Source organism: Staurois parvus, unplaced genomic scaffold (genome assembly GCF_062004578.1).
Source record: "Staurois parvus isolate SC_StPar_1 unplaced genomic scaffold, SC_StPar_1.0 ptg000204l, whole genome shotgun sequence".
Classification (NCBI taxonomy): Eukaryota; Metazoa; Chordata; class Amphibia; order Anura; family Ranidae; genus Staurois; species Staurois parvus.
In genome coordinates, this window is record NW_028318000.1 from 787,358 (window position 1) to 810,498 (window position 23,141).

The window sequence follows — 23,141 nt, forward strand, 5'->3', positions numbered from 1 at the left end:
ACCTGGTAAACATACAAAATCCCCCTGCTGATCCATAATCCAAAATCAGGGAGTGTGTGCAATTCTGGGAGGTCCGGGTTATACCACAGAGGGGTATAGGCGTGGATATGTGGAAGCTGCAACCTACTAGAGGCTAGCGACCAAATCTTACAATGGTGATACAACAATCCCCTACAACCCCAACAATATTTGATTTTTAAAATTTATTTACTGGATATGTTTAATAGCAAAAAGTCAAAAAGATTGTTTTTTTTTTCTCAAAATTGCCCGTCTTTTTTTTAATACAGCAAAAAATTAAAACGCACAGGTGATCAAATACCACCGAAAGAAAGCTCCATTTGTGGGGGGGGGGGGGGGGGAAGGACAAAAATTTAATTTTGGTGCAGGGTTGCATGACCGCGCAATTGTCAGTTAAAGTAACGCAGTGCTGTATCGTGAACAAAAATAATTAAAACAGTGTACTAGAAATTGGTGAAATGCATTTGGAACATTGGGTTGCTTGAACCCTAGGAACACAGGTAGCAAATTCCTATGGGCCTTTCAATAACATGTAATGGTGTTTATAATGAAAGCCTGATAGAAATCTTCCAAATAGAAAAGGTCAACTGTATGACCAACAAAAGGTAAAGAAATGAAGTTTAGTCAAAGCTAACAGTTTCTTTACAGGTGCTAAAAAAACAAAATACAACAACTTGCAGGATAGTTCTCTGGAATGTTCTCATCAAATAAACCCAACATTTACTACTTACCTTGTAACCATTGTCTTGCTTAGGATTGTGGGAGGCAGTAACCATAATTCCAGCACAGAGATTGAGATGTATCACTGCATATGGCTAGAAGACAGAAATGCAGCAAACTTTATTTCTGATACTGAACAGCAAATACATAGTAGCCAATAAAGTATTACAGAGAAACAAGAAAAAAAAAAAAGGAGGCATTTACTCGACCCATAAATGTAGAACAATGTTTGCTTTAATAGCTGGAGCACAAAGCCATGGTAACTTCCCTTGTTGGCTACTGTCACCCAAACAGGTGTCACTATTGGAAGATTACTTCCCCTTCAAATCATTTTTGATTTGCTATAACTTTATATTCTGGTGACATAGGTCATTGGAACAAACCGAAAAGGTGAGTCTTGCCAGTGGGGATACACATTCAATTAAATATTCTCTGCTATATCCAAAAACAAGAAATAGGTTTAAGCCGTAGATATACTTTACTCCATGCGTCCTCAGCTCTTTACCTCTCCAGTTATTGTTGCTTTAGGCAGTGGCTGATTTCATGACGCAGCACAGCTGACACCAAAACATCTGTGTACAGATTCAATAATGCTCCGTCAGTTGAGTTCTCTTCACCCAGTGGATTTTGTAATAGACTGGACTCGCTATACTATCAGTTAGGAAACTGGTAGCAAATGGCTTGGTACTGACAGTAACATACACACATAATTTTTTTGTCTTAAATAAGAGTACGGGATGGTTAAATCTCTCCAAAGTGAGGAAAATCCTCTCTAAGAGAGTCACTGGAACAAGTGTTCCCACTGGAATACTTCCTCTTCCTCTCAACTTCCTTTTCTCTCCCTTTCAGTCCCAGCAACTGTGGCCACCAAGACAAATGAAGATGTTTAGCCTTCCCAGTGAGGACTCAAATAGCAATAAAAACCAGCTAAATGTTTATGATGGGATTTCAGATTTATCAGGCTTCATTGGCCGTGTTTCAGGCACTGAAGATGGGATAAGTCAGTTAAAGAAGCAGATTGCCTTTAAATAAAGGAAATTGTTATGGTCATGTCAGAACTTTAGCCCTGGAAAAAAAAAAAAAAAAACTTAATAGATAATTTATGAAAACAGACGGGGATCTGGAATTAATGATATTTCCCTACTAATTTTCATAAATCAACTGATAACCTGAGTTATTTATTTGTGCTAATTTGAATACGAAATAAAAAGCAATAATGTGCAAAATATTTATAAAAATTAAAATAGGAATTGGTGATGACAAATAATAATCAAATCAAAATAGCATTTCACTTATCACAGGTGTCAAACACAAGGCCCGTGGGCCGAATTCAGCCCTCCAGGCCATTTCATGTGGCCCTTGCACCTCTCCTGCTGGTACTCCCTTGTCTCCGCCCCCACCTTGTCTCAGCAGTTGGCAGCAGAGATAAAAACTCCTCTGCTGAATCCTGCACCTCTCAGTGCAGCTGCAGTACCCCCTCATCTCCACCTCCCCTGTTCCCAGCATTCAAAAGACTCTGGTAAGTGACTCCACTCTTCCTCATGTCCTCTTCCAGATCCTGCACTTTCTGCTTTCCAGCTTTGCCCCAAAGGGGGTACACGGTGATGTTAGGGAAGGTGTGGGATGCTTTTCATATGATGGGGGTTGGATGCTCTGGACATCTAGTCTTACAGACACAACCGGCCCTTTGAGGGCAACCATAATGCTGATATGGCCCGTGATGAAATGGAGGTTGACAACCCTGATCTAAACAAATATAATGGTTATAAATTCAAACCAGCAAATATTATCAAATATTAATTAAATAAAACCAACTGTCTAAAAAAAATGCAGCATAGAAAACTATTAGACTATCACAAAGGATATGCAAATTGACCATAAGACCCTGCACCCAGATATTCAAAGCTCAAAGTTAACATTGCGCATGAACTAATTCAGAATACCAGAGGACTATCCAATAGAATCTATATGATGTCAAGAACTAAATTCCAGTAAGTTGTCTATTTTATTTGGAGATATAAGGCGAGCACAAATTGCCTGCTGAAAAATGAGTGACATTACCAGGGATGTTCAATTTGTATCGCCCAAAGCCCTGGCAGGTAGTTTCTTTTAACCTTTAGCTCACTGTGCCAGTGGGTAGAGGGGAGGGAGGAGAGCGGGAGGGGACACTCTCTCCCCTCCCCTTCTTGTTCTGACCCAGAAGTGACATTATGTTGTCACTTCTGGGTCCCCGTTGAAACATCGAGGCCAGGAAAGAATGTAATGCATTACTTTCGGTGAAGTAGAGGGGCGATATACAGGGTCTCTTAGAACCTGGATATCTCAATAAAGACAAACTGTCAAAAGTTGAGTTAAAATTTTTAAAATTGTAAAAAATTTAAGTTGCACCCAAGCAAATACACCCCCCCCCACCAAAAAAAAAAAAAAGTGATACCCCCCACCCCCACATATACGCACGCACAAATGTAAAAGCCCAATTACCTGGAGGGGGCAGTATAGAATTAGGAATAATTTTGGATTTTTCCTAGAAAAAAATCTTGTGCCATGTCAAGAGTTGACCTCTAATATCCAGCTTGTTAGATGGATAAAAACTTAGGAGGCAGTCGCTCTTTTGACGGAGCTGGTTAGACAAACTGGGACCAGTGCCACTTAAAATAATGTATTACTTAAGTGATTATGCAAAAAAATCTTACAGACATTCGCTGAGGTCATTTGTACTAAGATTTCTTAATGATCTAAATTCTTCCGTTGCATACAGACGCTGCAATATAATAAACTCAAAATAGTTATTTGTAATGTTGAAAATATGATATCCAAAATACACTGCTCAAAAAAATGAAAGGAACGCTTTTTAATCAGAGTATAGCATCAAGTCAATTAAACTCCTGGGATATTGATCTGGTCAGTTAAGTAGCAGAGGGGGCTGCTAATCCATTTCAGCTGCTTTGGGGTTAATGAAATTAACAATAGGCGCACTAAATGGGTAACAATGAGATGACCCCCAAAACAGGAATGGTTTTACAGGTGGAGGCTACTTACATTTTTTTTCCCTACTCATCTTTTCTGTCTTTCACTAGTTTTGCATTTGGCTAGGGTCAGTGTCACTACTGGTAGCATGAGGCAATAGCTGGACCCTACAGAGGTTGCACAGGAAATCCAGCTCCTCTAGTATGGTACATCAATACGTGCCATTGCCAGAAGATTTGCTGTGTCTCCCGGCACAGTCTCAAGAGCATGGAGGAGATTCCAGGAGACAGGCAGTTACTCTAGAGAGCTGGACAGGGCCGTAGAGGGTCCTTAACCCATCAGCAGGAGCCGTATCTGCTCCTTTGTGCAAGGAGGAACAGGATGAGCAGTGCCAGAGCCCTACAAAATGACCTCCAGCAGGCCACTGGTGTGAATGTCTCTGACCAATTAGAAACAGACTTCATGAGGGTGGCCTGAGGGCCCCATGTACTCTAGTGGGCTCTGTGCTCACGGCCTGGCACCATAGAGCTCGATTGGCATTTACCATTGAACACCAGAATTGGCAGGTCCGCCAAATGCTCCCTGTGCTTTTCTCAAATGAAAGCAGGTTCACCCTGAGCACATGTGACAGATAATGAAAGGGTCTGGGGAAACCATGGAGAATGTTATGCTACCTGTAACATTGTTCAGTATGACCGTTTTGGTGGTGGTTCAGTGATGGTCTGGGGAGGAATATCCATGGAGGGACGCACAGACCTCTACAGGCTAGACCAGTGGTTCTTAACCTGGGTTCGATCGAACCCCAGGGGTTCGGTGAGTCAGTCTCGGGGGTTCGGCGGAGGTGACCCACACCCGACTCATATGATTTGTGATGACATGCCCCGCTTGTCCATCATTGGCTGCAGGTGGTCACGCAACATCGCTTAGCCCAGTGGTCGGCAAGCCGCGGCTCTTGTGTGCCGGGCGCCCGCTCCCCTCCCTCCTCTCGGGCGGCAGGGACTCAAATGCAATGATTGGCCAGTCTCGCTGCCACTCACATCCTGATAGCCAGTGATTGGCTGTCAGGATGTGTGTAGGTGGGGCAGCGTGACGAACGTGAGAGGAGCTAGGCTCCTCTCACAGTCCGCCCTGAAGACCGGAACGGCGCGGGAATACAGCGAGAGGAACGCGCGGAGCAAAGGTAAGTGAATTGACACAGGGGGGACTTGGGGACTTAATATGGGGGATGAATTAATATGGGGAATGAATTACTATAGATGGGATGAATTACTATATGGGGGATGAATTATTATATGAGGGATGAATTACTATATGGGGGATGTATTACTATATGGGGGATGAATTACTATATGGGGGATGTATTACTATATGGGGGATGAATTACTATATGGGGGATGAATTACTATATGGGGGATGAATTATTATATGGGGGATGAATTACTACATGGGGGATGTATTACTATATGGGGGATGAATTACTATATGGGGGATGTATTACTATATGGGGGATGTATTACTATGGGGGATGAATTACTATATGGGGGATGAATTACTATGGGGGATGAATTACTATATGGGGGATGAATTACTATATGGGGGATGAATTACTATATGGGGGATGAATTACTATATGGGGGATGAATTACTATATGGGGAAGGAATTACTATAGGGGGGATGAATTACTATATGGGGGATGAATTACTATATGGGGGATGAATTACTATGAGGGATGAATTACTATGGGGGATGAATTACTATATGGGGGATGAATTACTATATGGGGGATGAATTACTATATGGGGGATGAATTACTATATGGGGGATGAATTACTATATGGGGGATGAATTTTCATACCGTTTGTTACAACATATCTTTGCGAGCAATCCTTTTCGAGGATGCTGGACATAAAGACGAAGAAAAGGAACAGACTTTGTTGCGAAAATGACATGAGTGGCACTTGCCAAGGTAATGCCGCGCATTTCTGAACTGGCCTCTGAAAGACAACAGCAGAAGTCACACTGATTTGCGGTAAATATTCATTATTTTGTTTTTGTGTGAAAATCATGTTTTAATGGTTTTGTTCATTTTGTGCACCTATGTATAAATATATACCTATGTTTTGAATTTTAAAAATCATATTTTAATTTTTCCAATTAAGAAGGGTTCGGTGAATGCACATATGAAACTGGTGGGGTTCAGTACCTCCAAAAAGGTTAAGAACCACTGGGCTAGACAATGGCACCCTGACTGCCATTAGGTATCGGGATGAAATCCTTGGACCCATTGTCAGACCCTACACTGGTGCAGTGGGTTCTGGGTTTCTCCTGGTGCACGACAATGCCCAGCCTCATGTGGAGAGAGTATGCAGGCAGTTCCTGGAGGATGAAGGAATTGATACCATTGAATGGCCCCCACACTCGCCTGACCTAAATCCAATAGAACACCTCTGGGATATCATGTTTCGGTCCATCCGACACCGCCAGGTTGCACCTCAGACTGTCCAAGAGACCAGTGATGCCCTGGTGCAGATCTGGGAGGAAATACCTAGGACACCATCCGTCATCTCATTAGGAGCATGCCCCAACGCTGTCAGGCATGCATACAAGCACGTGGGGGCCATACGGACTACTGAGTACCATTTTGAGTTGAAATTTCAGCAAAATGGACTAGACGGCTGCATCATTTTTTCACTTTGATTTTCGGGGTGTCTTTGAATTCAGTCCTCTCTGTAGGCTTATCATTTTCATTTCCATCAAACGAAGGGACATCCTTACGTTCCTAACACATTACCCAGTCCATAGCAGTATAGATATCCAGCATGATATTTTTCCCCATTGAGATCTGATGTGTTTTCATAGTGTTCCTTTAATTTTTTTGAGCAGTGTATATACCAATATTGATCCATGGCATATACCAACATGTATTAATTGCTGAAAACCTTCATGCATTCTATGCATGAAGGTAAAAAAAAAAAAAACTTCTCTGTGTAACATCCCCCCAGGCCCCCCGCCCCAACTCTCACCTAAGCCACCTCTCGATCCAGCGATGTGCACTGGAGTCTCGGCTATCCCGGGACTTCCGCTCCTCATTGGCTGTCTAGCACTGGCAATCAGAGCCAGTGAGCCAATAAGAACAGGGGGGGCGGGGCCAAGCCACGGTTGTGTGTGTGAATGGACACACAGAGCAGCAGCTGCAGAGTGTGCATGCTCAGGTGCCCGCATAGCAAGCTGCTTGCTGTGTGGGCACCCGACATGAGGGAGGGGCCAGGAGAGCAGGCGGGGGACCCGAGGAGGATCCAGGCTGCTCTGTGCAATACCATCTCATACAGCAGGTCAGTATAGAAATGTTTACATTTTTTTTAAATGTATGCCTTTAGAATCACTTTAATTAGATAAGCATTCACTTCATATAATAAGAATAATAACACAATTGACATTTTTGATTAAAATAATCCTGTCAAATAATACCACCAACATATACAAGGTAAATTTTAATATGAACTCTTTTCCAGATGTTAATGAAAAAAAAAAAAAATCATCGTGAAAAGTTCATTGTTCTTTGTTAAATCCGAGACGGACTCCTCAATTAATCTTGCAAATTGGTCTCATGGTCAGTCCTTATCTCGTGGCTGTCTGGTACAACCATACCACCCCAAATTTACAACCTGGGAAAGCAGGCCGTAAGAAATTGAAATGTCTAATGTTAAAGTCTTTGTTCAGAAACCATGATAGAATATAAAGAACAAAATGTTACATTATGTAGAGAGAAGTTCAGGGTTTACAGTTTCATTATGTGAGCATAGAATAGTTCCAGGTAGCACGGGTTGGCCAAACTTATAAAGACTGTTAAATGATTTAATGGCTACTTGTTACCATTAAATACGTTCTGCTATTAACATTAACAAGTCAAACAGAACCACTGAAAAAAAAATACTTACAACAAAAGGTGTTGGCGTGATACTGGAGAAAAGGTACACGGGGACACCTTGACTGATGAAGGCTGTAGCAGCAAGTTTTGCAAACCTAGAAAAGCAATCTGATTTAGTCATGTAAGCTGCACTGCTTGACAAAAGATATTCATTTCTTTAACCACTAGCCTACAGGGCACTTATACCCTCTTCCTGCCCAGGCCAATTTCCAGCTTTCAGCGCTGTTACACTTTGAATGACAATTGCGCGGTCATGCAACACTGTACCCATATGAAATTTTTATCATTTTTTTGTGACAGATAGAGCTTTATTTTGGCGGTATTTAATCACCTCTGGGTTTTTTATTTTTTCCACTGAAAATTTTGAAAAAAATGTTTTTTCTTAGTTTTTGTTATAAAATTTTGTAAATAAGTGATTTTTCTCCTTCACTGATGTGCGCTAATGAGGCTGTAGTGATGGGCACTGATAAGATGCACTGATGGGCATTGACAGGCATCACTGATGGGCACTGAAAGGCAGCACTGATATATAGCACTGATATATGGCACTGACTGGCACTGTTAGGTGGGACTGACAGGTGGCACTGATAGGCGGCACTGACTGGCAGCTCAGATGGGCACTGATTTGTGGCATTGATGTGAACTGGTAGGCACTGATAGGTGGCATTGTGGCACTGATGGGCACTGGCACTGTTCAGCTGGCACTGATGGACTGACAGGTGGCACGTCTGGGGCCACACTGATCATCAGGGCACACTGATCATCAGTGCCCTGATGATCAGTGTACATGTCCCCTCTGCGGAAAGCCAATTACCGGCTCTCCTCTCCTCATGAGCTGTCAGTGTGACAGCTCAAGAGGAGAGAAATGCCGATAACCGGCATTTCCCTGTTTACATGTGATCAGGTGTGATTGGACACAGCTGATCACATGACCGAGCCGACATCTTTGGCTCTTTCCGTAGATCGGTGATCCACTGTGTCCGAGGGACACAGAGCACCACCGATCGCCGCGCTGCGTGCTCCCTGAGCCGTGCATGTGCGGTGAGAATGGCAGGACGTCATATGACGTCCTATCAGAACGAAAGAACTACCTTGCGCCTGTCATTGGACTATATGGCGGGCGGGAGGTGGTTAAAAAATAATTTTGATAACACACTTTGATTTCTTTTTAGCTTGTAATTTATATATTTAGTGCCAGTGTCTACTTATTGTATTAAAACATGGTTTATTCTTGGTAAGTACCATATGTGCAGTAGAACATGAAGGTTTACATACTAAATACGCAAGTTCTCTAAGCTTTATACCTGCATTTAAGAAATACAATGAAAACCCAAAAGTGCCTAAACTGTGTGTATTTTGCAGACAGCTAGAGGTCTGCATCTGATGCAAAAAGTACTGTAGGTCAATACAGAAATTTCTAAGCATCTTAGGATTTGTGTATATAAACTTTTTTTTGTTTTCCTGTGGCCAGAATGTTCTGTTTCAAGTATCAACTAACATGTCTCAAAACCCCCAGTTTTAGTTCATTAAAGCCGAATTCCAGGAATTCTGCCACTTTGTAAAAAGTGAAGGCACACTATGAGTTAAGTCCAGGGAGCTGCATGACATCTCTTGGGCTTATCTCTATTATTTATATCTGACAAGTTTATTGCTTTGCCTGGGAATTGCACTCAAGACACTTGGGCTATGAGGGAGGAGGAAGGAACACAGAGCAGCTACCCCAACCCCTCCCCTATGCTGCCTATTCAGAGAAGCCCTTGTAGTTTGTGACTATGTTTACATAATACAAAGGCTTCTGTGAATGAACGGGAAGAGGGGAGGGGCGGGCATAGTAGCTGCAGCGACTCTCCTGTTGAAGATGCATAGCTCAGAAGGATCAGCGTTGCTCTTCCAAAACTACAGTAATAGCTGTCTTCTGGGAGTACTATAAAACTGTCAGATATAATAGAGCAAAGCCCAGGAGGTGCCATGTACCTTGCTGGTTTTAACTCAGTGTGCCTTAATGTTTTTAAATAGCTAAATACTGAATTCCAGGAATTCAACTTTATGTGCTTACTATATGTCTTATTGCTACAGTGAAAAGGGAAAGTACCTGCAGCTCATTCTTGTCTTTACTGTTCTAAGCATTTGTTCTAAAGATATTAAAGTAGAACTATAGGCAAAACTTTTTTCTTTAATTTTGAATAGAGCAAGGGAGGGTTATAAACCCTGTCGGATTTTTCTCCATCCGTGTCCCATTGTGGAGATTTCCTTTCACTTCCTGTCCCATGGCTAAATTAAGGGAATTCCTTGGATCACCACAACTATTATTGCCATTGGAATATTTCCTCTCTATTACTTTTTTGGGGACAACCCAAAAGTTTAGATTTTCTTTTACTTTCAATGATAATGAAAAACAGGACAAATATAGAGGGTGAATCTCCCTAACCGGGGCAGAGAAAGCAATAAAAACCTGACAGATGTTCTAATCCCTCTCCACTCTATCCAAAACTAAGAAAAAGTTTTGCCTTTAGTTATACTTTAATGAGCATTCCATAAAAGTCAAGTGTATCGGAACTGCACTGAAAGGAACTGCCCGTGTATTCCAGCCTAGTGATGTGTCAGGTAACAACCCTGTAGCCAAAGAGTAAAATGTTTCCAATATTTTTTTTTAATGTCTCTGTGTCCTTTCCTGTGTTTCTTTATAAAAAAAAAAAAAAAAGTTGTTTTTTTTAAAATAAATGAATTACCTGTTTATCCAGCCAGTCACTTATAATTCTTGCTCTCTTTGACAATGATCTGCAAGCCTCTGCATCATTACCAGTGCACAAGCTCGCATTTTTCTATTAAGTGAGCCCATGTCCATGGCTTAAGCTGGCCATACATTAAACAATGTTATTGTACAACTTTCCTTTAGATTTACCAAAAAACATAACATGAAGTCAAACCTAAACAACACGTTAAATTTGTATCCAATCAGGCAGGCCCTTACACTACATAGGTGAAGGTGAAAGGAGATTTTATAAGAAAATTGTATAAATGTATGGCCTGCTAAACTGGTAATACTCCTACTACCTATGTCAGCACGGTGCAGGACTAAGCTGCAGTGGGTCACATGCATTTCAAGCCCACTCAAAACAAGCAGAGCAAAGAGTTGTCAGTTAAGTAATTAATCCATGCCAAAGCTGTTGCTGCCCTTGGGGCAGATCGGATGTCTGACTAACAGTTCCGCGTAGCTCTACATGGCCTTGTGGGAGCGCTTCAAAAAGCCTGTGATCATGAAAAGAGAAAAAAAAAAAAAAACGTGTGTTATGTTCCTGGGAAAAAATATGGCTCCACTCAATATTGCTGCTTGTACCATGGCAAAAATCTCTACGGATCTGGTCTGGTCATGTGATATTGTAACGTTCGCAGGCTCCTTTCAGCCAAATTGCAGTGATGTAAGAATGTATCTCTTTCCTCATGAGATGTAAGAACTAGATCAATGTGTCTTACTTCAGTCTAATAATACAATTTATAGCTGCTCCAAAATCCAAAGAATATCAGGTCCAAAAAAAATTGCACCAGCAGATCTGGTATATATTATGTTTAAAACTGATTTTTTTTTAAGAAATCTTAAAAGCAGCATTAAACATAAAAGCAAACATTTATCAAACATTTATTTGCAGCTTACCATTTCTTACATCTGATGGGTGCATTTTTTTAGGCTTTTTTTTCTTCTATTTTCATCTGGTGATCCAGCGAGTAAGTTTGTTTTTCAACAGAACAAGCTCACTTGCAGTACAGGGATGCTTAAAATGATCAGCTTTTGTTTACGTAAAACCTTTATCTCAAAAGGAACAAAACGGTTTGTTGTACCTGCTAATAAAAAGTGTTAGCTGGAGTTCAGCTTCTATATGTTAGTGTATTTATATCTGCTAGTACATCTAACACTCCCCCTCCCCCCAAATGACAATGCTGTTGTCCAAATCTTCCCCGTGTCCTTTCATCCAGAATGTTGTTTCTCTAATACAGGAGGTATGTTACTGGCCAGATCACCAGGTGAAAACCCAGGGGAAAAAGACTAAAAAAAGAAAACTGATGTAGCCACCTCATCTAACGATTGGTAAGCTGCAATATATTACATTTTGGTTTTAACACCACTTTATTGTAAAGTCTGCTGCAACACATTCCTGCAGACAATGTGGCCAGATAGCCAATTCTGGCAATGTAAGGATAAATACACTAACATACACCCTAAATATTCAATTCTAAGCCTCAAATTTTCCAAAATATACACAATTCCGACAATGGAGTGACTCACAATTCAGGCAATGGATTATCTGTTGATGGCATAAAGATGAATCAGGCAGCATGCTCCAACTTGGACATTTTAATGACTATACACTGTTAACTGACTTCTGTTGAAGGGACATCAATCATCGACTGCAGCTGCTGATCAGTATATTCTGATAGCAGTGGGTGCACTGTCAAAATAAAATGTCCTGGTGGAATGGGGGTGATAGAATTACTGTTCCACATTCTTTGTGTGGATGGAGGAATCTGTTAGTTTCTGGTCATTCAGTCCACTGGCTGAACGAAAATAGAAAAAACCAAACAAACTGTATGTCCAGCTTTGGAATGGGGCCATATTTACCTCTTACTGCTTCCTGCACTTGTTGGGTGAGCTCGAGCATCATAGCCAATGACAACGCCTCTTTCCTTCAGATTACCAATATTCTTTTCAAGGTATCGGCAGAATCCCTGCGAACGAAGCATTTATTAGGTACAGTGTATTCAAATTGCAAATACATTTATGCATTCATCCACAAGTACAGGACTAAGAAGACTAACGTTTGTTGTTCTCGCAAAACAAAAAAAAAAAAGTGTCACTGGTCAATATTTTACACTTACAGCCCTGGCCAAAAGTTTTGAGAATGACACAAATATCAATTTTCTCAAAGTCTACTGCTTCAGTGTTATTTGTCAGATGTCACAATGGTATATAATTACAATCATTTCATAAATGTCAAAAGGCTTTTATTGACAATTACATGAAGTATGCAAAGAATCAATATTTGCAGTGTTGACCCTTCTTTTTCAAGACGTCTGCAATTTGCCCTGGCATACTGTCAATCAGCTTCTGGGCCCCATCCTGACTGATGGCAGCCCATTCTTGCATAATCAATACTGTCAGAATTTGTGTTTTTTTTTCTGATCACTCGCCTCTTGAGGATTGACCACAAGTTCTCAATGGGAATAAGGTCTGGGGCGTTTCCTGGCCATGGACCCAAAATTTCAATGTTTTGTTCCCAAGCCACTTAGCTATCACTTTTGCCAAGTTGCTCCATCATGCTGGAAAAGGCATTGTTCATCACCAAACTGTTCTTGGATGGTTGGGAGAAGTTGCTCTCGGGAGGATGTTTTTTTTACCATTCTTTATTCATGGCTGTGTTCTTAGGTAAAATTGTGAGTGAGCCCACTCCCTTGGCTGAGAAGCAACCCCACACATGAATGGTCTGTGGATGCTTTACTGTTGGTATGACACAGGACTGAAGGTAGCACTTACCTTTTTTTCTCCAGACAAGATTTTTTCCGGATGCCCCAAACAATCGGAAAGGAGATTCATCAAAGAAAATGACTTTACCCCAGTCCTCAGCAATCCAATCCCTGTACCTTTTGCAGAATATCAGTCTGTCCCTGATGTATTTCCTGGACAGAAATGGCTTCTTTGCTGCCCTTCTTAACACCAAGCCATCCTCCAAAAGTCTTCACCTCACTGTGTATACAGATGCACTCACACCTGCCTGCTGTCATTCCTGAGCAAGCTCTGCACTGGACATTCTTGAGCGCCCTGAAGCCCTCTTAACAACAATTGAAACTCTCTCCTTGAAGTTCTTGATCCGATAAATGGTTGATTTAGGTGCAATCTTAGTAGCAGCAATATCCTTGCCTGTGAATCCCTTTATGTGCAAAGCAATAAAGACTGCACATATTTCCTTGCAGGTAACCAAGGTTAACAGAGGGAGAACAATGACTTCAAGCACCACCCTCCTTTTAAAGCTTCCAGTCTGTTATCCTAATTCAATCAGCATGACAGAGCGATCTCCAGCCTTGTCCTCATCAACACTGACAACTGTGTTAACAATAGAATCACTGGCATGTCAGCTGGTCCTTTTGTGGCTGAAATGCAGTGGAAATGTTTTTTGGGGGACCAAGTTCATTTTCATGGCAAAGAGGAACAATTAATCCGATCACTCTTCATAACATTCTGGAGTATGTGCAAATTGCCATTATAAAAACTGAGACAACAGACTTTGTGAAAATTAAATATTTGTGTCAGTCTCAAAACCTTTGGCCAGGGCTGTATACGTGCAGATACATGAGTAAACCACACCTCCCTTATATTTAGCCTTGTGGGACCTATAAGAATTATTATTACACATATACATTTGTAAACTCTCACCCTATACAGGCCATACTCATGTTTTTTTGGCGAGAAACTTTCTGCCAGGAAGATCCAGGTATCATACGTCAGTATATTTATTACCGACAAGCTACATTTGTGACATATTTATGTAGAATTCCTATTAAAACTTCAAGCTTCAAACTTCAAAAGACAAGCTGACGTGTACTTTATTGAAACAGGATTCTTCTGAGTAATACAAACAACTAAGTGTATGTGCAAGGAGACTTTGGCAACATTACAGAAGCCAAGTCAAGGAATTCATTGTGAAGTTGTGTAATATTTTAACGTTCAGTTCCTGAGCATGTCTGCACATTGGGCTCATATGCTGGTCACAATCTCACTATCCAATTATTGCAATTATTACATCAGCCATCTTACATTACAGAATGTGCTGAAACAATTGGCAGCACCACTGAAGTCTACAGCAAATAGAATTATCACAGGATATTACAATCATTTTCCTTCAATTAATGAACACATGATGCTGTGAGGAATGTTAAAAGAATAAAACTAAACTTAAAGAGTAGCTCCACTTATATTGATCAATGTACATTGATTACCTCTCTGGGTGATCAACGTACATTGCAGGGATTTTAAAAAAAACTTTGTTGCAGATTCCTACCCGTTTCTGCTCTGAAGAAATAGCAGTGTTTCATTATGAAAGCATTTGCTGAGTTTTAATGAGGAAAGTTGCAGTGTCTGCATCCCTTTACAAGTAATTAAAGTGTAACTAAAGGCAATTTTTTTTTTAATTTGGATAGAGTGAAGATGGATTAGAACACCTGAGGGATATTCAATCTCTATATTTGTTCTGTTTACCATTATCATCAAAAGTAGAGGGAGAAGTCTTCCAATGGGTAAACTAGTTCTGGTGACACACCGGGATTCCCTCGCTTTGAAGGGATTATTTCACACTTCATGAATTTTTTATAATTCTAAAGTTTTGTTTACAATGTTTTAGTGAAATTGAAATCGTTTGTTGGGGCACGTTTGGTCCAAATGAACTAATCCCTTCACTAAATACATACAGGGGCTATCATCTCTGTGCTAACTGTAGGTAGCCTCAGCTACATTCAGTATACAGTGTTGTATTCTGGCAGCAGGGTGGGGACTTCTCATTGCACTCCTGGAACAAAATTCAGATGTGCTGAGCACTGGGTAGGGCCCTGGCAAAAGTCACATTTGGGACTGGTGTCATCCACCCCATGTCACCTCCTACCACAAGGCCAAAGGGGGAAGGAGGGGGTCCCAGTAGAACCCCAGTATCACTTTTATGACTGACATTGGCCATGCAGCAGCACACCAAACCACCGGAATTACACCAAGCAGGGCTCCAAGAGAAGGGGAGGAGGGGGCATTCACCACCTGCAGGGGGGGTTCGGATGGAAGTCAGTTCTCCTCCCAGTGCCCTCTGTCATTCTCCTAGCAGAGAGCGGGCCTAGCATACAGCAGGAGTCAGCAAAGAACAAGATGAGGTGGAGGTGGGGACAGGAAGGGGAGTTGGGTGGGAGCTGCCAAAATTTACTATTCCTATTACCAAGCTGGTGATTGGTTGCTCAAACCACCGAGCAACCAATCACCAGTTTATTGAAAAGAAAAGTAAAAAAAAAGTTAACTTTGGCAGCTCCCGCTCCCCTGTCCAGTGCTGTGCTCCGCTGTAAGGCTCTCTGCATCTTAAATCAGTCAAAGTGTTATTATTGGTTATTCATAGTTTTTTCCCCCCTTTTTAATACAGCATTACAATATTTTCTTAACAAGGCAATAATAATGTGTACATTATTTTATCACAATCAGATCAATGAAATATGATCGCTGATTGCTTGTATTGGTTATTTTTATGGTTTCCTTATTCAGTGTAATTATTACACCGAACACTATTACTGCCTTTTTAAGAAAATATTTTAATGCTCTATTGATGTAAAGCACTTATTTTCCTTTTATGTTTACACTGCTTTATGTTAATATTGTTAGAGGAGTTATTTATTTTTGTAACTTTATTCTGCATAAAACATTTAACAGTGTAATTTCATGAGATAATTTACGAGGGCGTATTTGGTAGCAGAATTAGGGGTGGGACAGGGTAAGGGTTGGGTGGGGCAACTGTTGGCGAGTAACTCCTAGGGCTAGTTCACACTAAATGCAGTCCAGTGCATTTTTTCTGCATCAAAAATGCCTGCACAGTGTTTTCCATGTATTCCAATAGCCCTAGTTCACACCAGTGCAGTCAGTTCCACTCAGTTTCCAGTGCAGAAAAAAAAAGTAAAACATGCTGCATTTTTTCTGCAAAGAACTATACTGGAACATAGCAAACTGCATCAGAACAGCACCTGAACTGCGTGCGGTATGAACGGTAAGCAAAAATGTAACCAAAATGCATCCGGAGTGTCTTTTTGTGGTGTGAATTGGCCCTTAAAATTTTGAGCCCTGCACTAGTGAATTGACATTTGCTTGTAAATTGATTTCCCTGACATCTCCATGGCAACACAACGATTTGGGGGCTCCCAAGAAGACAATTGGGAAAAGAAAAATGATGGTGAACGTAGAACCAATGTCCCATTTTCCCATAACTTTAAAGACGATTCCAACAGCAGTAAATATGTTAAGCAGGGGCATACCTGAGTTGTCTGGATAATGGTCAGGTCATTCATCTGAGAAACCCCAGGGCCCATTGCTGCCCGTAGCCCCGCTGTACCAAACTCCATCCTGGCACCAAAACATTTCTTCAACTCTTCTTTGTTCTTTTCTGACACCATCTGCTTGACCAACTCAGAGGTTTTAGGATTCTGCACAGAAACAAATATGAAGATGAAAACCCTTTTAAGAGTGCACATAAATAGCTGTTGTCCCCAGTTGATCTCTATACAGTGCTCAGATGAAGCTGCACGTTAGTCATATCTTCCAGGGTAGAGTCATAATGGGTTCCATGAATGCCTCATGAGCGGGAATCTAAACACATCAACAATTGCCATTCATCATTGAACTAGAAATACATTTCCGCCTTCCTGTTGGAAGTGCACGGCTGCACCAGTACATCAGGTACCACAATGTGCGAGAGCAGGCGTTCACTTTTGACTTTCTATAAGTTGGAGCATCTGCACCCCTCCAGCAACAATGCATCACTGGCATCTACGCAGAAAACTATACCTAACCCTCCCCTACTCTCATCTACAACTGCCCCACACTCCTAACCAGAGAGGCAGCACAGAAACTGACTTACATTTTCCTAATTTAGCACAGATTTGTATGGCTCTGCCTGCCCAGCCATGTCATCCATTCACAGGGACTCCACAATCTCAATGAAGCACAAGTATGGTGACATCACTGCCCCCGTAGTCCACTGATTTCTTCCTCCAGCTCCATAACAGAATGTCCCTACCTCACCACAGACCTTGGGGAAACAGTCTACAAGAGCCTGTGCACTACACCCACAATCTACTGATTGCAGATGCAATGCTCTGCTGGCTTCAATGCAAAAATTTAAATCCCAACTCCGCAAACTTTAAAATGATTACTTGTAGTAGTGCTGCACCCACACTGCAAGGGATAAAGAGTATGTAAACTCAGCATTTCATATTCCAGATATGTGCCTGCTATACCGTGTACTTGCATGAAAAAATATCCTGTTCTCTTTGTGTTGATTCCTTTGCCTGAAATCCCTGGTGTTCCTGCCAGTCCCTCTGCCTTCCTATTAAAACTGACCACACTAGGCATGAGAGCACAGCGTGGTCTGTTCTTTAGCTGTGCTGGAACTCAGCCTGCTCTCCTCCAATGATCAGAGTTGTCCTGACACAACCCCCCCCCCCCTACACCCTTTCACTGGGAAGACCAGTTGCTGCTGCGGTTACTCCTACCCCAGCTCTTATACAGCTGAGAACAGAGGGGTGTGATCACTTATAAAAAAGATAAAAAGCTGTTTATAATGTTTTTTTATATCTATACATAAATTCTTTGCCTTGCATTTCTATGGGTTGTTTTACAAGGGGGGGGGGGGGGGGGGGGAATCACATATACTTTAACTGCTCCATTTGTCTAGGGGAGAGGACAGGCACTTTTACTTATGCGATTCTCTGCTTCCCCCTGCAGTGGTGAACGTTCAATGAAGGGCTATAATATGAGCCTTGACCAGCAAGAGCTGGGGGGAGAAGACACTGGGGGGACTGATCTGACAGCATGGAAGAGCAGGTAAATCAATCTTCTATTCTGTCTCCTCTAGACTTCAACTATGAATTAACCCTTGCAGGGCAGCAATTTCCCATAGTGGGGCTTTAACAAATGCACATTTTTTTCCACATTTATGAGGGGCATTTGTTATGCGTTTGCAAAAGGTGGACTATGCCTTTAATGAAAACACAGACCTCTCAAGGCTACTTTATGGAATGGCAGACTATAGATGAATATTATATCTAGCTTCATTTGTTCTATCACACATGGCAGCAGAGAACTAGATCAGAGGATCAATAAGCTGCCAGTACATCTCTTAGGTAACATGTCACTGAATAACTCTGCTCACTGCAAAGCTTTTCTGTTTCAAGGTCCTTTCACTGACACCAACCAATGAGGGAGGCCATGGAAGGGGCTGTTTGTTCATTCACAATCTGTACGTTTCACTGTCACACACTGCACCTTCCTTACCTAGCTGTCTGCTCATTTATTACTATCAGGAGGTAAGGAGCATTCCCCCACACTGACCTGAGGATATTCACGGTCTGACAGGTCTTCTAGTCCCTCACCACTCCATCCAAAACTAAAGAAATAACTTCAGTTATAGTGTACAGCCCAAGTCCACGTCTCATTTCATCTTAAAGTGGAATTGAACTCAGAAATGTAAAAAAACTGCTGACAGGCAGGGATTTTATGATAGAAAAGACCCCATTGGTCTTTTCTGTCAAAACTGCTCCCCCCCCCCCCCCCCGCCTGTCAGTGGTAATGTATGCTGAGCCACGCATGCACAGCTTACCACGTTGTGCCATGATGAAGTGACACCATCAGGCATGTGCAGGAGTGACATCGCAGCCCAGTTATTCAAGTGGCAGAGTGAACCCGGAAGGAACTTTCACTGCCACAAACTACCAATTTAGGTGGGGATTAAATTTACCTGCCAGTGACCAACAAAGGTAATAGTTCTGTTGGAGGCTAGAATTGCATCCACTGACAGCAATGCCGGGGGCTAGTATTATGTCCACTGACAGCAATGCCGGGGGCTAGTACTATGTCCACTGACAGCAGCTACAGTCAGGTTCATAAATATTGGGACATCGACACAATTCTAACATTTTTGGCTCTATACACCACCACAATGGATTTGAAATGAAACGAACAAGATGTGCTTTAACTGCAGACTGTAAAATAAAATATTTGTGAGCGCACACAAAGAGAAAAGCAGCTGTGCACCAGGTAACCAAAACCTGTAAACAGACAATATAAATAAAGAGTGCAGCGCTAAAAGAAAATCACAATAAATATGCAGACACTATTAATTGTACAGTGCATTAGGTGACTTGAAGTGACTTGAGGTATTCTTGCGTAATAATATCCTCCTATGGGTGAAGTGCTGTGATATTACGTGCGGAAAGAATGCGCACTCACCAGAACGCACAATATTATGAGCGTTTAAAGTATATATCCTGATGTCATCTGCCGGCCCAGAGAGTGATTGAAGTCCAGTGAATTTCCTCCTATGGTCCTAGATATGAGTACTAGGGTATCAGGGTGATCCAGGGCTTTCCTTGGATGGTAGCTTGGGTACTGCTCCCTGGCTGCTATAGATGATCCCTTTCCGGTGGTCAGGTGGATGGCTGCAAATTAATACTCCACAAGGGAGTCAAAGCAGAGACATCTCCATAGTGTAGTAATTTAAATATGAATTTATTGGAGCATATGCGAATATCCACTTGTGATAAAAACGAATACAGCGCAGGAAAGCAATGTGGACTAACCGTCCCATGTATAAGATGGCCGCCGGAGCTCCACGATGCTCCGGCGGCGTGACGTCACGGCGTTGCTGGCTCCTACGCGTTTCGTGCACACGCACGTCGTCTGTCCCATTACTTTTGGTCCCTTAACCAGTGGGAGGCACATATGCAAACTGTTGTAATTTCTACACCGTTCACATGATTTGGATGTAAATACCCTCAAATTAAAGCTGACAGTCTGCAGTTAAAGCACATCTTGTTCGTTTCATTTCAAATCCATTGTGGTGGTGTATAGAGCCAAAAATGTTAGAATTGTGTTGACGTCCCAATATTTATGGACCTGACTGTATTATTGTGTCCACTGACAACAATGTTGGGGGCTAGTATTATGTCCACTGACAGCAATGCTAGGTATTATTACTGTGTCCACTGACAATAATGCTGGGTGTTACTACATCCACTGACACCAATGCCGGGGGCTAGTATTATGTCCACTGACAGCAATGCCGGGGGCTACTATTGCCTCCACTGACACCAATGCCGGGGGCTACTATTGCCTCCACTGACACCAATGCCGGGGGCTACTATTGCCTCCACTGACACCAATGCCGGGGGCTACTATTGCCTCCACTGACACCAATGCCGGGGGCTACTATTGCCTCCACTGACACCAATGCCGGGGGCTACTATTGCCTCCACTGACACCAATGCCGGGGGCTACTATTGCCTCCACTGACACCAATGCCGGGGGCTACTATTGCCTCCACTGACACCAATGCCGGGGGCTACTATTGCCTCCACTGACACCAATGCCGGGGGCTACTACTGCCTCCACTGACACCAATGCCGGGGGCTACTACTGCCTCCACTGACACCAATGCCGGGGGCTACTACTGCCTCCACTGACACCAATGCCGGGGGCTACTACTGCCTCCACTGACACCAATGCCGGGGGCTACTACTGCCTCCACTGACACCAATGCCGGGGGCTACTATTGCCTCCACTGACACCAATGCCGGGGGCTACTATTGCCTCCACTGACACCAATGCCGGGGGCTACTATTGCCTCCACTGACAATAATGCCGGGGGCTACTATTGCCTCCACTGACAATAATGCCGGGGGCTACTATTGCCTCCACTGACAATAATGCTGGTGGCTATTATGTCCAAAAAAAAAAAAAAGCGATTGCACGTTTTCACACTTTTACAGCATGTTTTCATTCCTTCCACAAATTAAAAACAAACAAGTGTGAATGGAGCCTCACACTGCACTGAACATTTTTTAGGTGCTTTTGAGCGGTTTTTTTTTTAGCAGATTTGCAAATATAAGTGTTTTTTCAGGCATTTTTGCTGTGACCAATAGAACGCTCATTCCCACTATTTGGGTGTTTTCTATTCAAGTTCAAAACGCTCAGATCTGCCTGAAAAGTAGTGCAAGTATTTTTTTGAGCAACAGGCATTTTGCTACAGAGTGCTCAAGTGTGAACAGGGCCTATTGGAAATAATGGGATTTTACTTAGTGAGGGATTCTGAGCATGGAGCTGAAGTGTGAACGGGGTCCCAGACGTATACTTCTTTGCTGTGTTTGTCCTGTATACAGCACCCCACTGGAATAAACGGGGCGCCCAATGAGTGAAACACAACAAAGTGCCTATGTGCAGAGACGGGCATCTCACGAGATCAGGCCAGCACACACCTAGCGGGGTTTTTCCTTTGTACGTTTCCACGCCACACACATAGGACAGCCCTTCATTTGATTGGTCCAAGAGATGTGCCAAAGAAGCTCAGGAGCCTTTGTGGGCGCTGGGCTGTCCTTACCAATGAATGGACACACAGGCGTCTGACGCGTTGTATGCACATGGTGCTCGTTCACAGAACGCTCGGGTGTGAACACAGGACAGCCATGTGACCCCAGACTAGAGTCCGGTGTACACAGAGCTCCCAGGACTACAGATCCCAGCATGCCCGGGCTGCTAGGACACTGGCAGCCATTGTCACCCCGGAGGGTGCTAGAAATGAATGGAAGGAAGAAGAGCACCCGGCTATCATGTACTGTACAGGGGATATGGGGGCTCACCTTGTCCCATGTCAGCCATTCCTCAGCAGTCTGGTACAACCCCGTGTGCTCCCGCTCCGCCATGTCCGCTCTTCGCCTGTCTCCGCCAACACCGGGAACACCGAGCGCAGCCGGGGAGGAGTCACAGGATCATGTGACCGGCGACGAGGAAGGGGCTCGCCTGTGTCTATTTCCGCACAGAGCTGCCATCTTGTGGTGGAATAGGAGAAGGCGGGGAATGTGCAAGGCTAGTGAGGGAGGTCCGTCCAAGAAATGACTGAGCGTCCTGTACAACGTCCTGTACAACCAGATATCTGAGTGCGCTGAGGAGGACAGTCCCACCTCTCTCATTTCTGCAGTGAAGAATTAAAGTGTTACTAAACCCAGGACCTGCATTCACTATATCTGGTCTCCCACAGTACACACTACATGGAAATTCAATTGGTTTAGTAAATATAAACTGCTAAATACACTGATCAACATGATTAAAGGAACACTTGTTAATCAGAGTATAGCATCAAGTCAATTAAACTCCTGGGATATTGATCTGGTCAGTTAAGTAGCAGAGGGGGTTGTTAGTCAGTTTCAGCTGATTTGGTGCTAATGAAATTAACAACAGGTGCACTAGATGGGCAACAATGAGATGACCCCCAAAACAGGAATGGTTTTACAGGTGGAGGCTACTGACTTTTTTTCCCTACTCATCTTTTCTGACTGTTATTCACTACTTTTGCATTTGGCTAGGGTCAATGTCACTACTAGTAGCAGGAAGTGATACCTGGACCCTACAGAGGTTGCACAGGCAGTCCAACTCCTCCAGTATGGCACATCAATACGTGCCATTGCCAGAAGGTTTCCCAGCACAGTCTCAAGAACATGGGGAGGAGATTCCAAAAGACAGGCAGTTACTCTAGGAGAGCTGGACAGGGCCATAGAAGGTCCTTATCCCATCAGCAGGACCGGTATCTTCTCCTTTGTGCAAGGAGGAACAGGATGAGCATTGCCAAAGCCCTACAAAATTATCTCCAGCAGGCCACTGGTGTGAATGTCTCTGACCAAACAATCAGGAACAGACTTCATGAGGGTGTCCTGAGGGCCCGACATCCTCTA

The 23,141-nt window shown here is 42.8% G+C and overlaps 1 protein-coding gene across 2 annotated transcripts in view; it reads right to left on the reverse strand.

Annotated features, from left to right (window-relative positions):
- The window catches only part of PGM2 (phosphoglucomutase 2), a 47,481-nt gene extending 25,279 nt beyond the window's left edge, over window positions 1–22,202 (reverse strand). Inside the window, exons 1-6 of one of the 2 annotated variants that reach the window (XM_089678374.1) lie at window positions 22,053–22,202; window positions 16,677–16,844; window positions 12,250–12,356; window positions 10,794–10,883; window positions 7,645–7,729; window positions 750–833 (exon numbers count right to left, since the gene is read on the reverse strand). In XM_089678374.1, the coding sequence (XP_089534500.1) occupies window positions 750–833; window positions 7,645–7,729; window positions 10,794–10,883; window positions 12,250–12,356; window positions 16,677–16,844; window positions 22,053–22,115 (597 nt within the window). In that variant the 5' untranslated portion in view covers window positions 22,116–22,202. The remainder of the gene's footprint in view (window positions 1–749; window positions 834–7,644; window positions 7,730–10,793; window positions 10,884–12,249; window positions 12,357–16,676; window positions 16,845–22,052) is intronic. The other variant, XM_089678375.1, reaches the window with a different exon arrangement.
- Window positions 22,203–23,141: the final 939 nt, after the last annotated feature.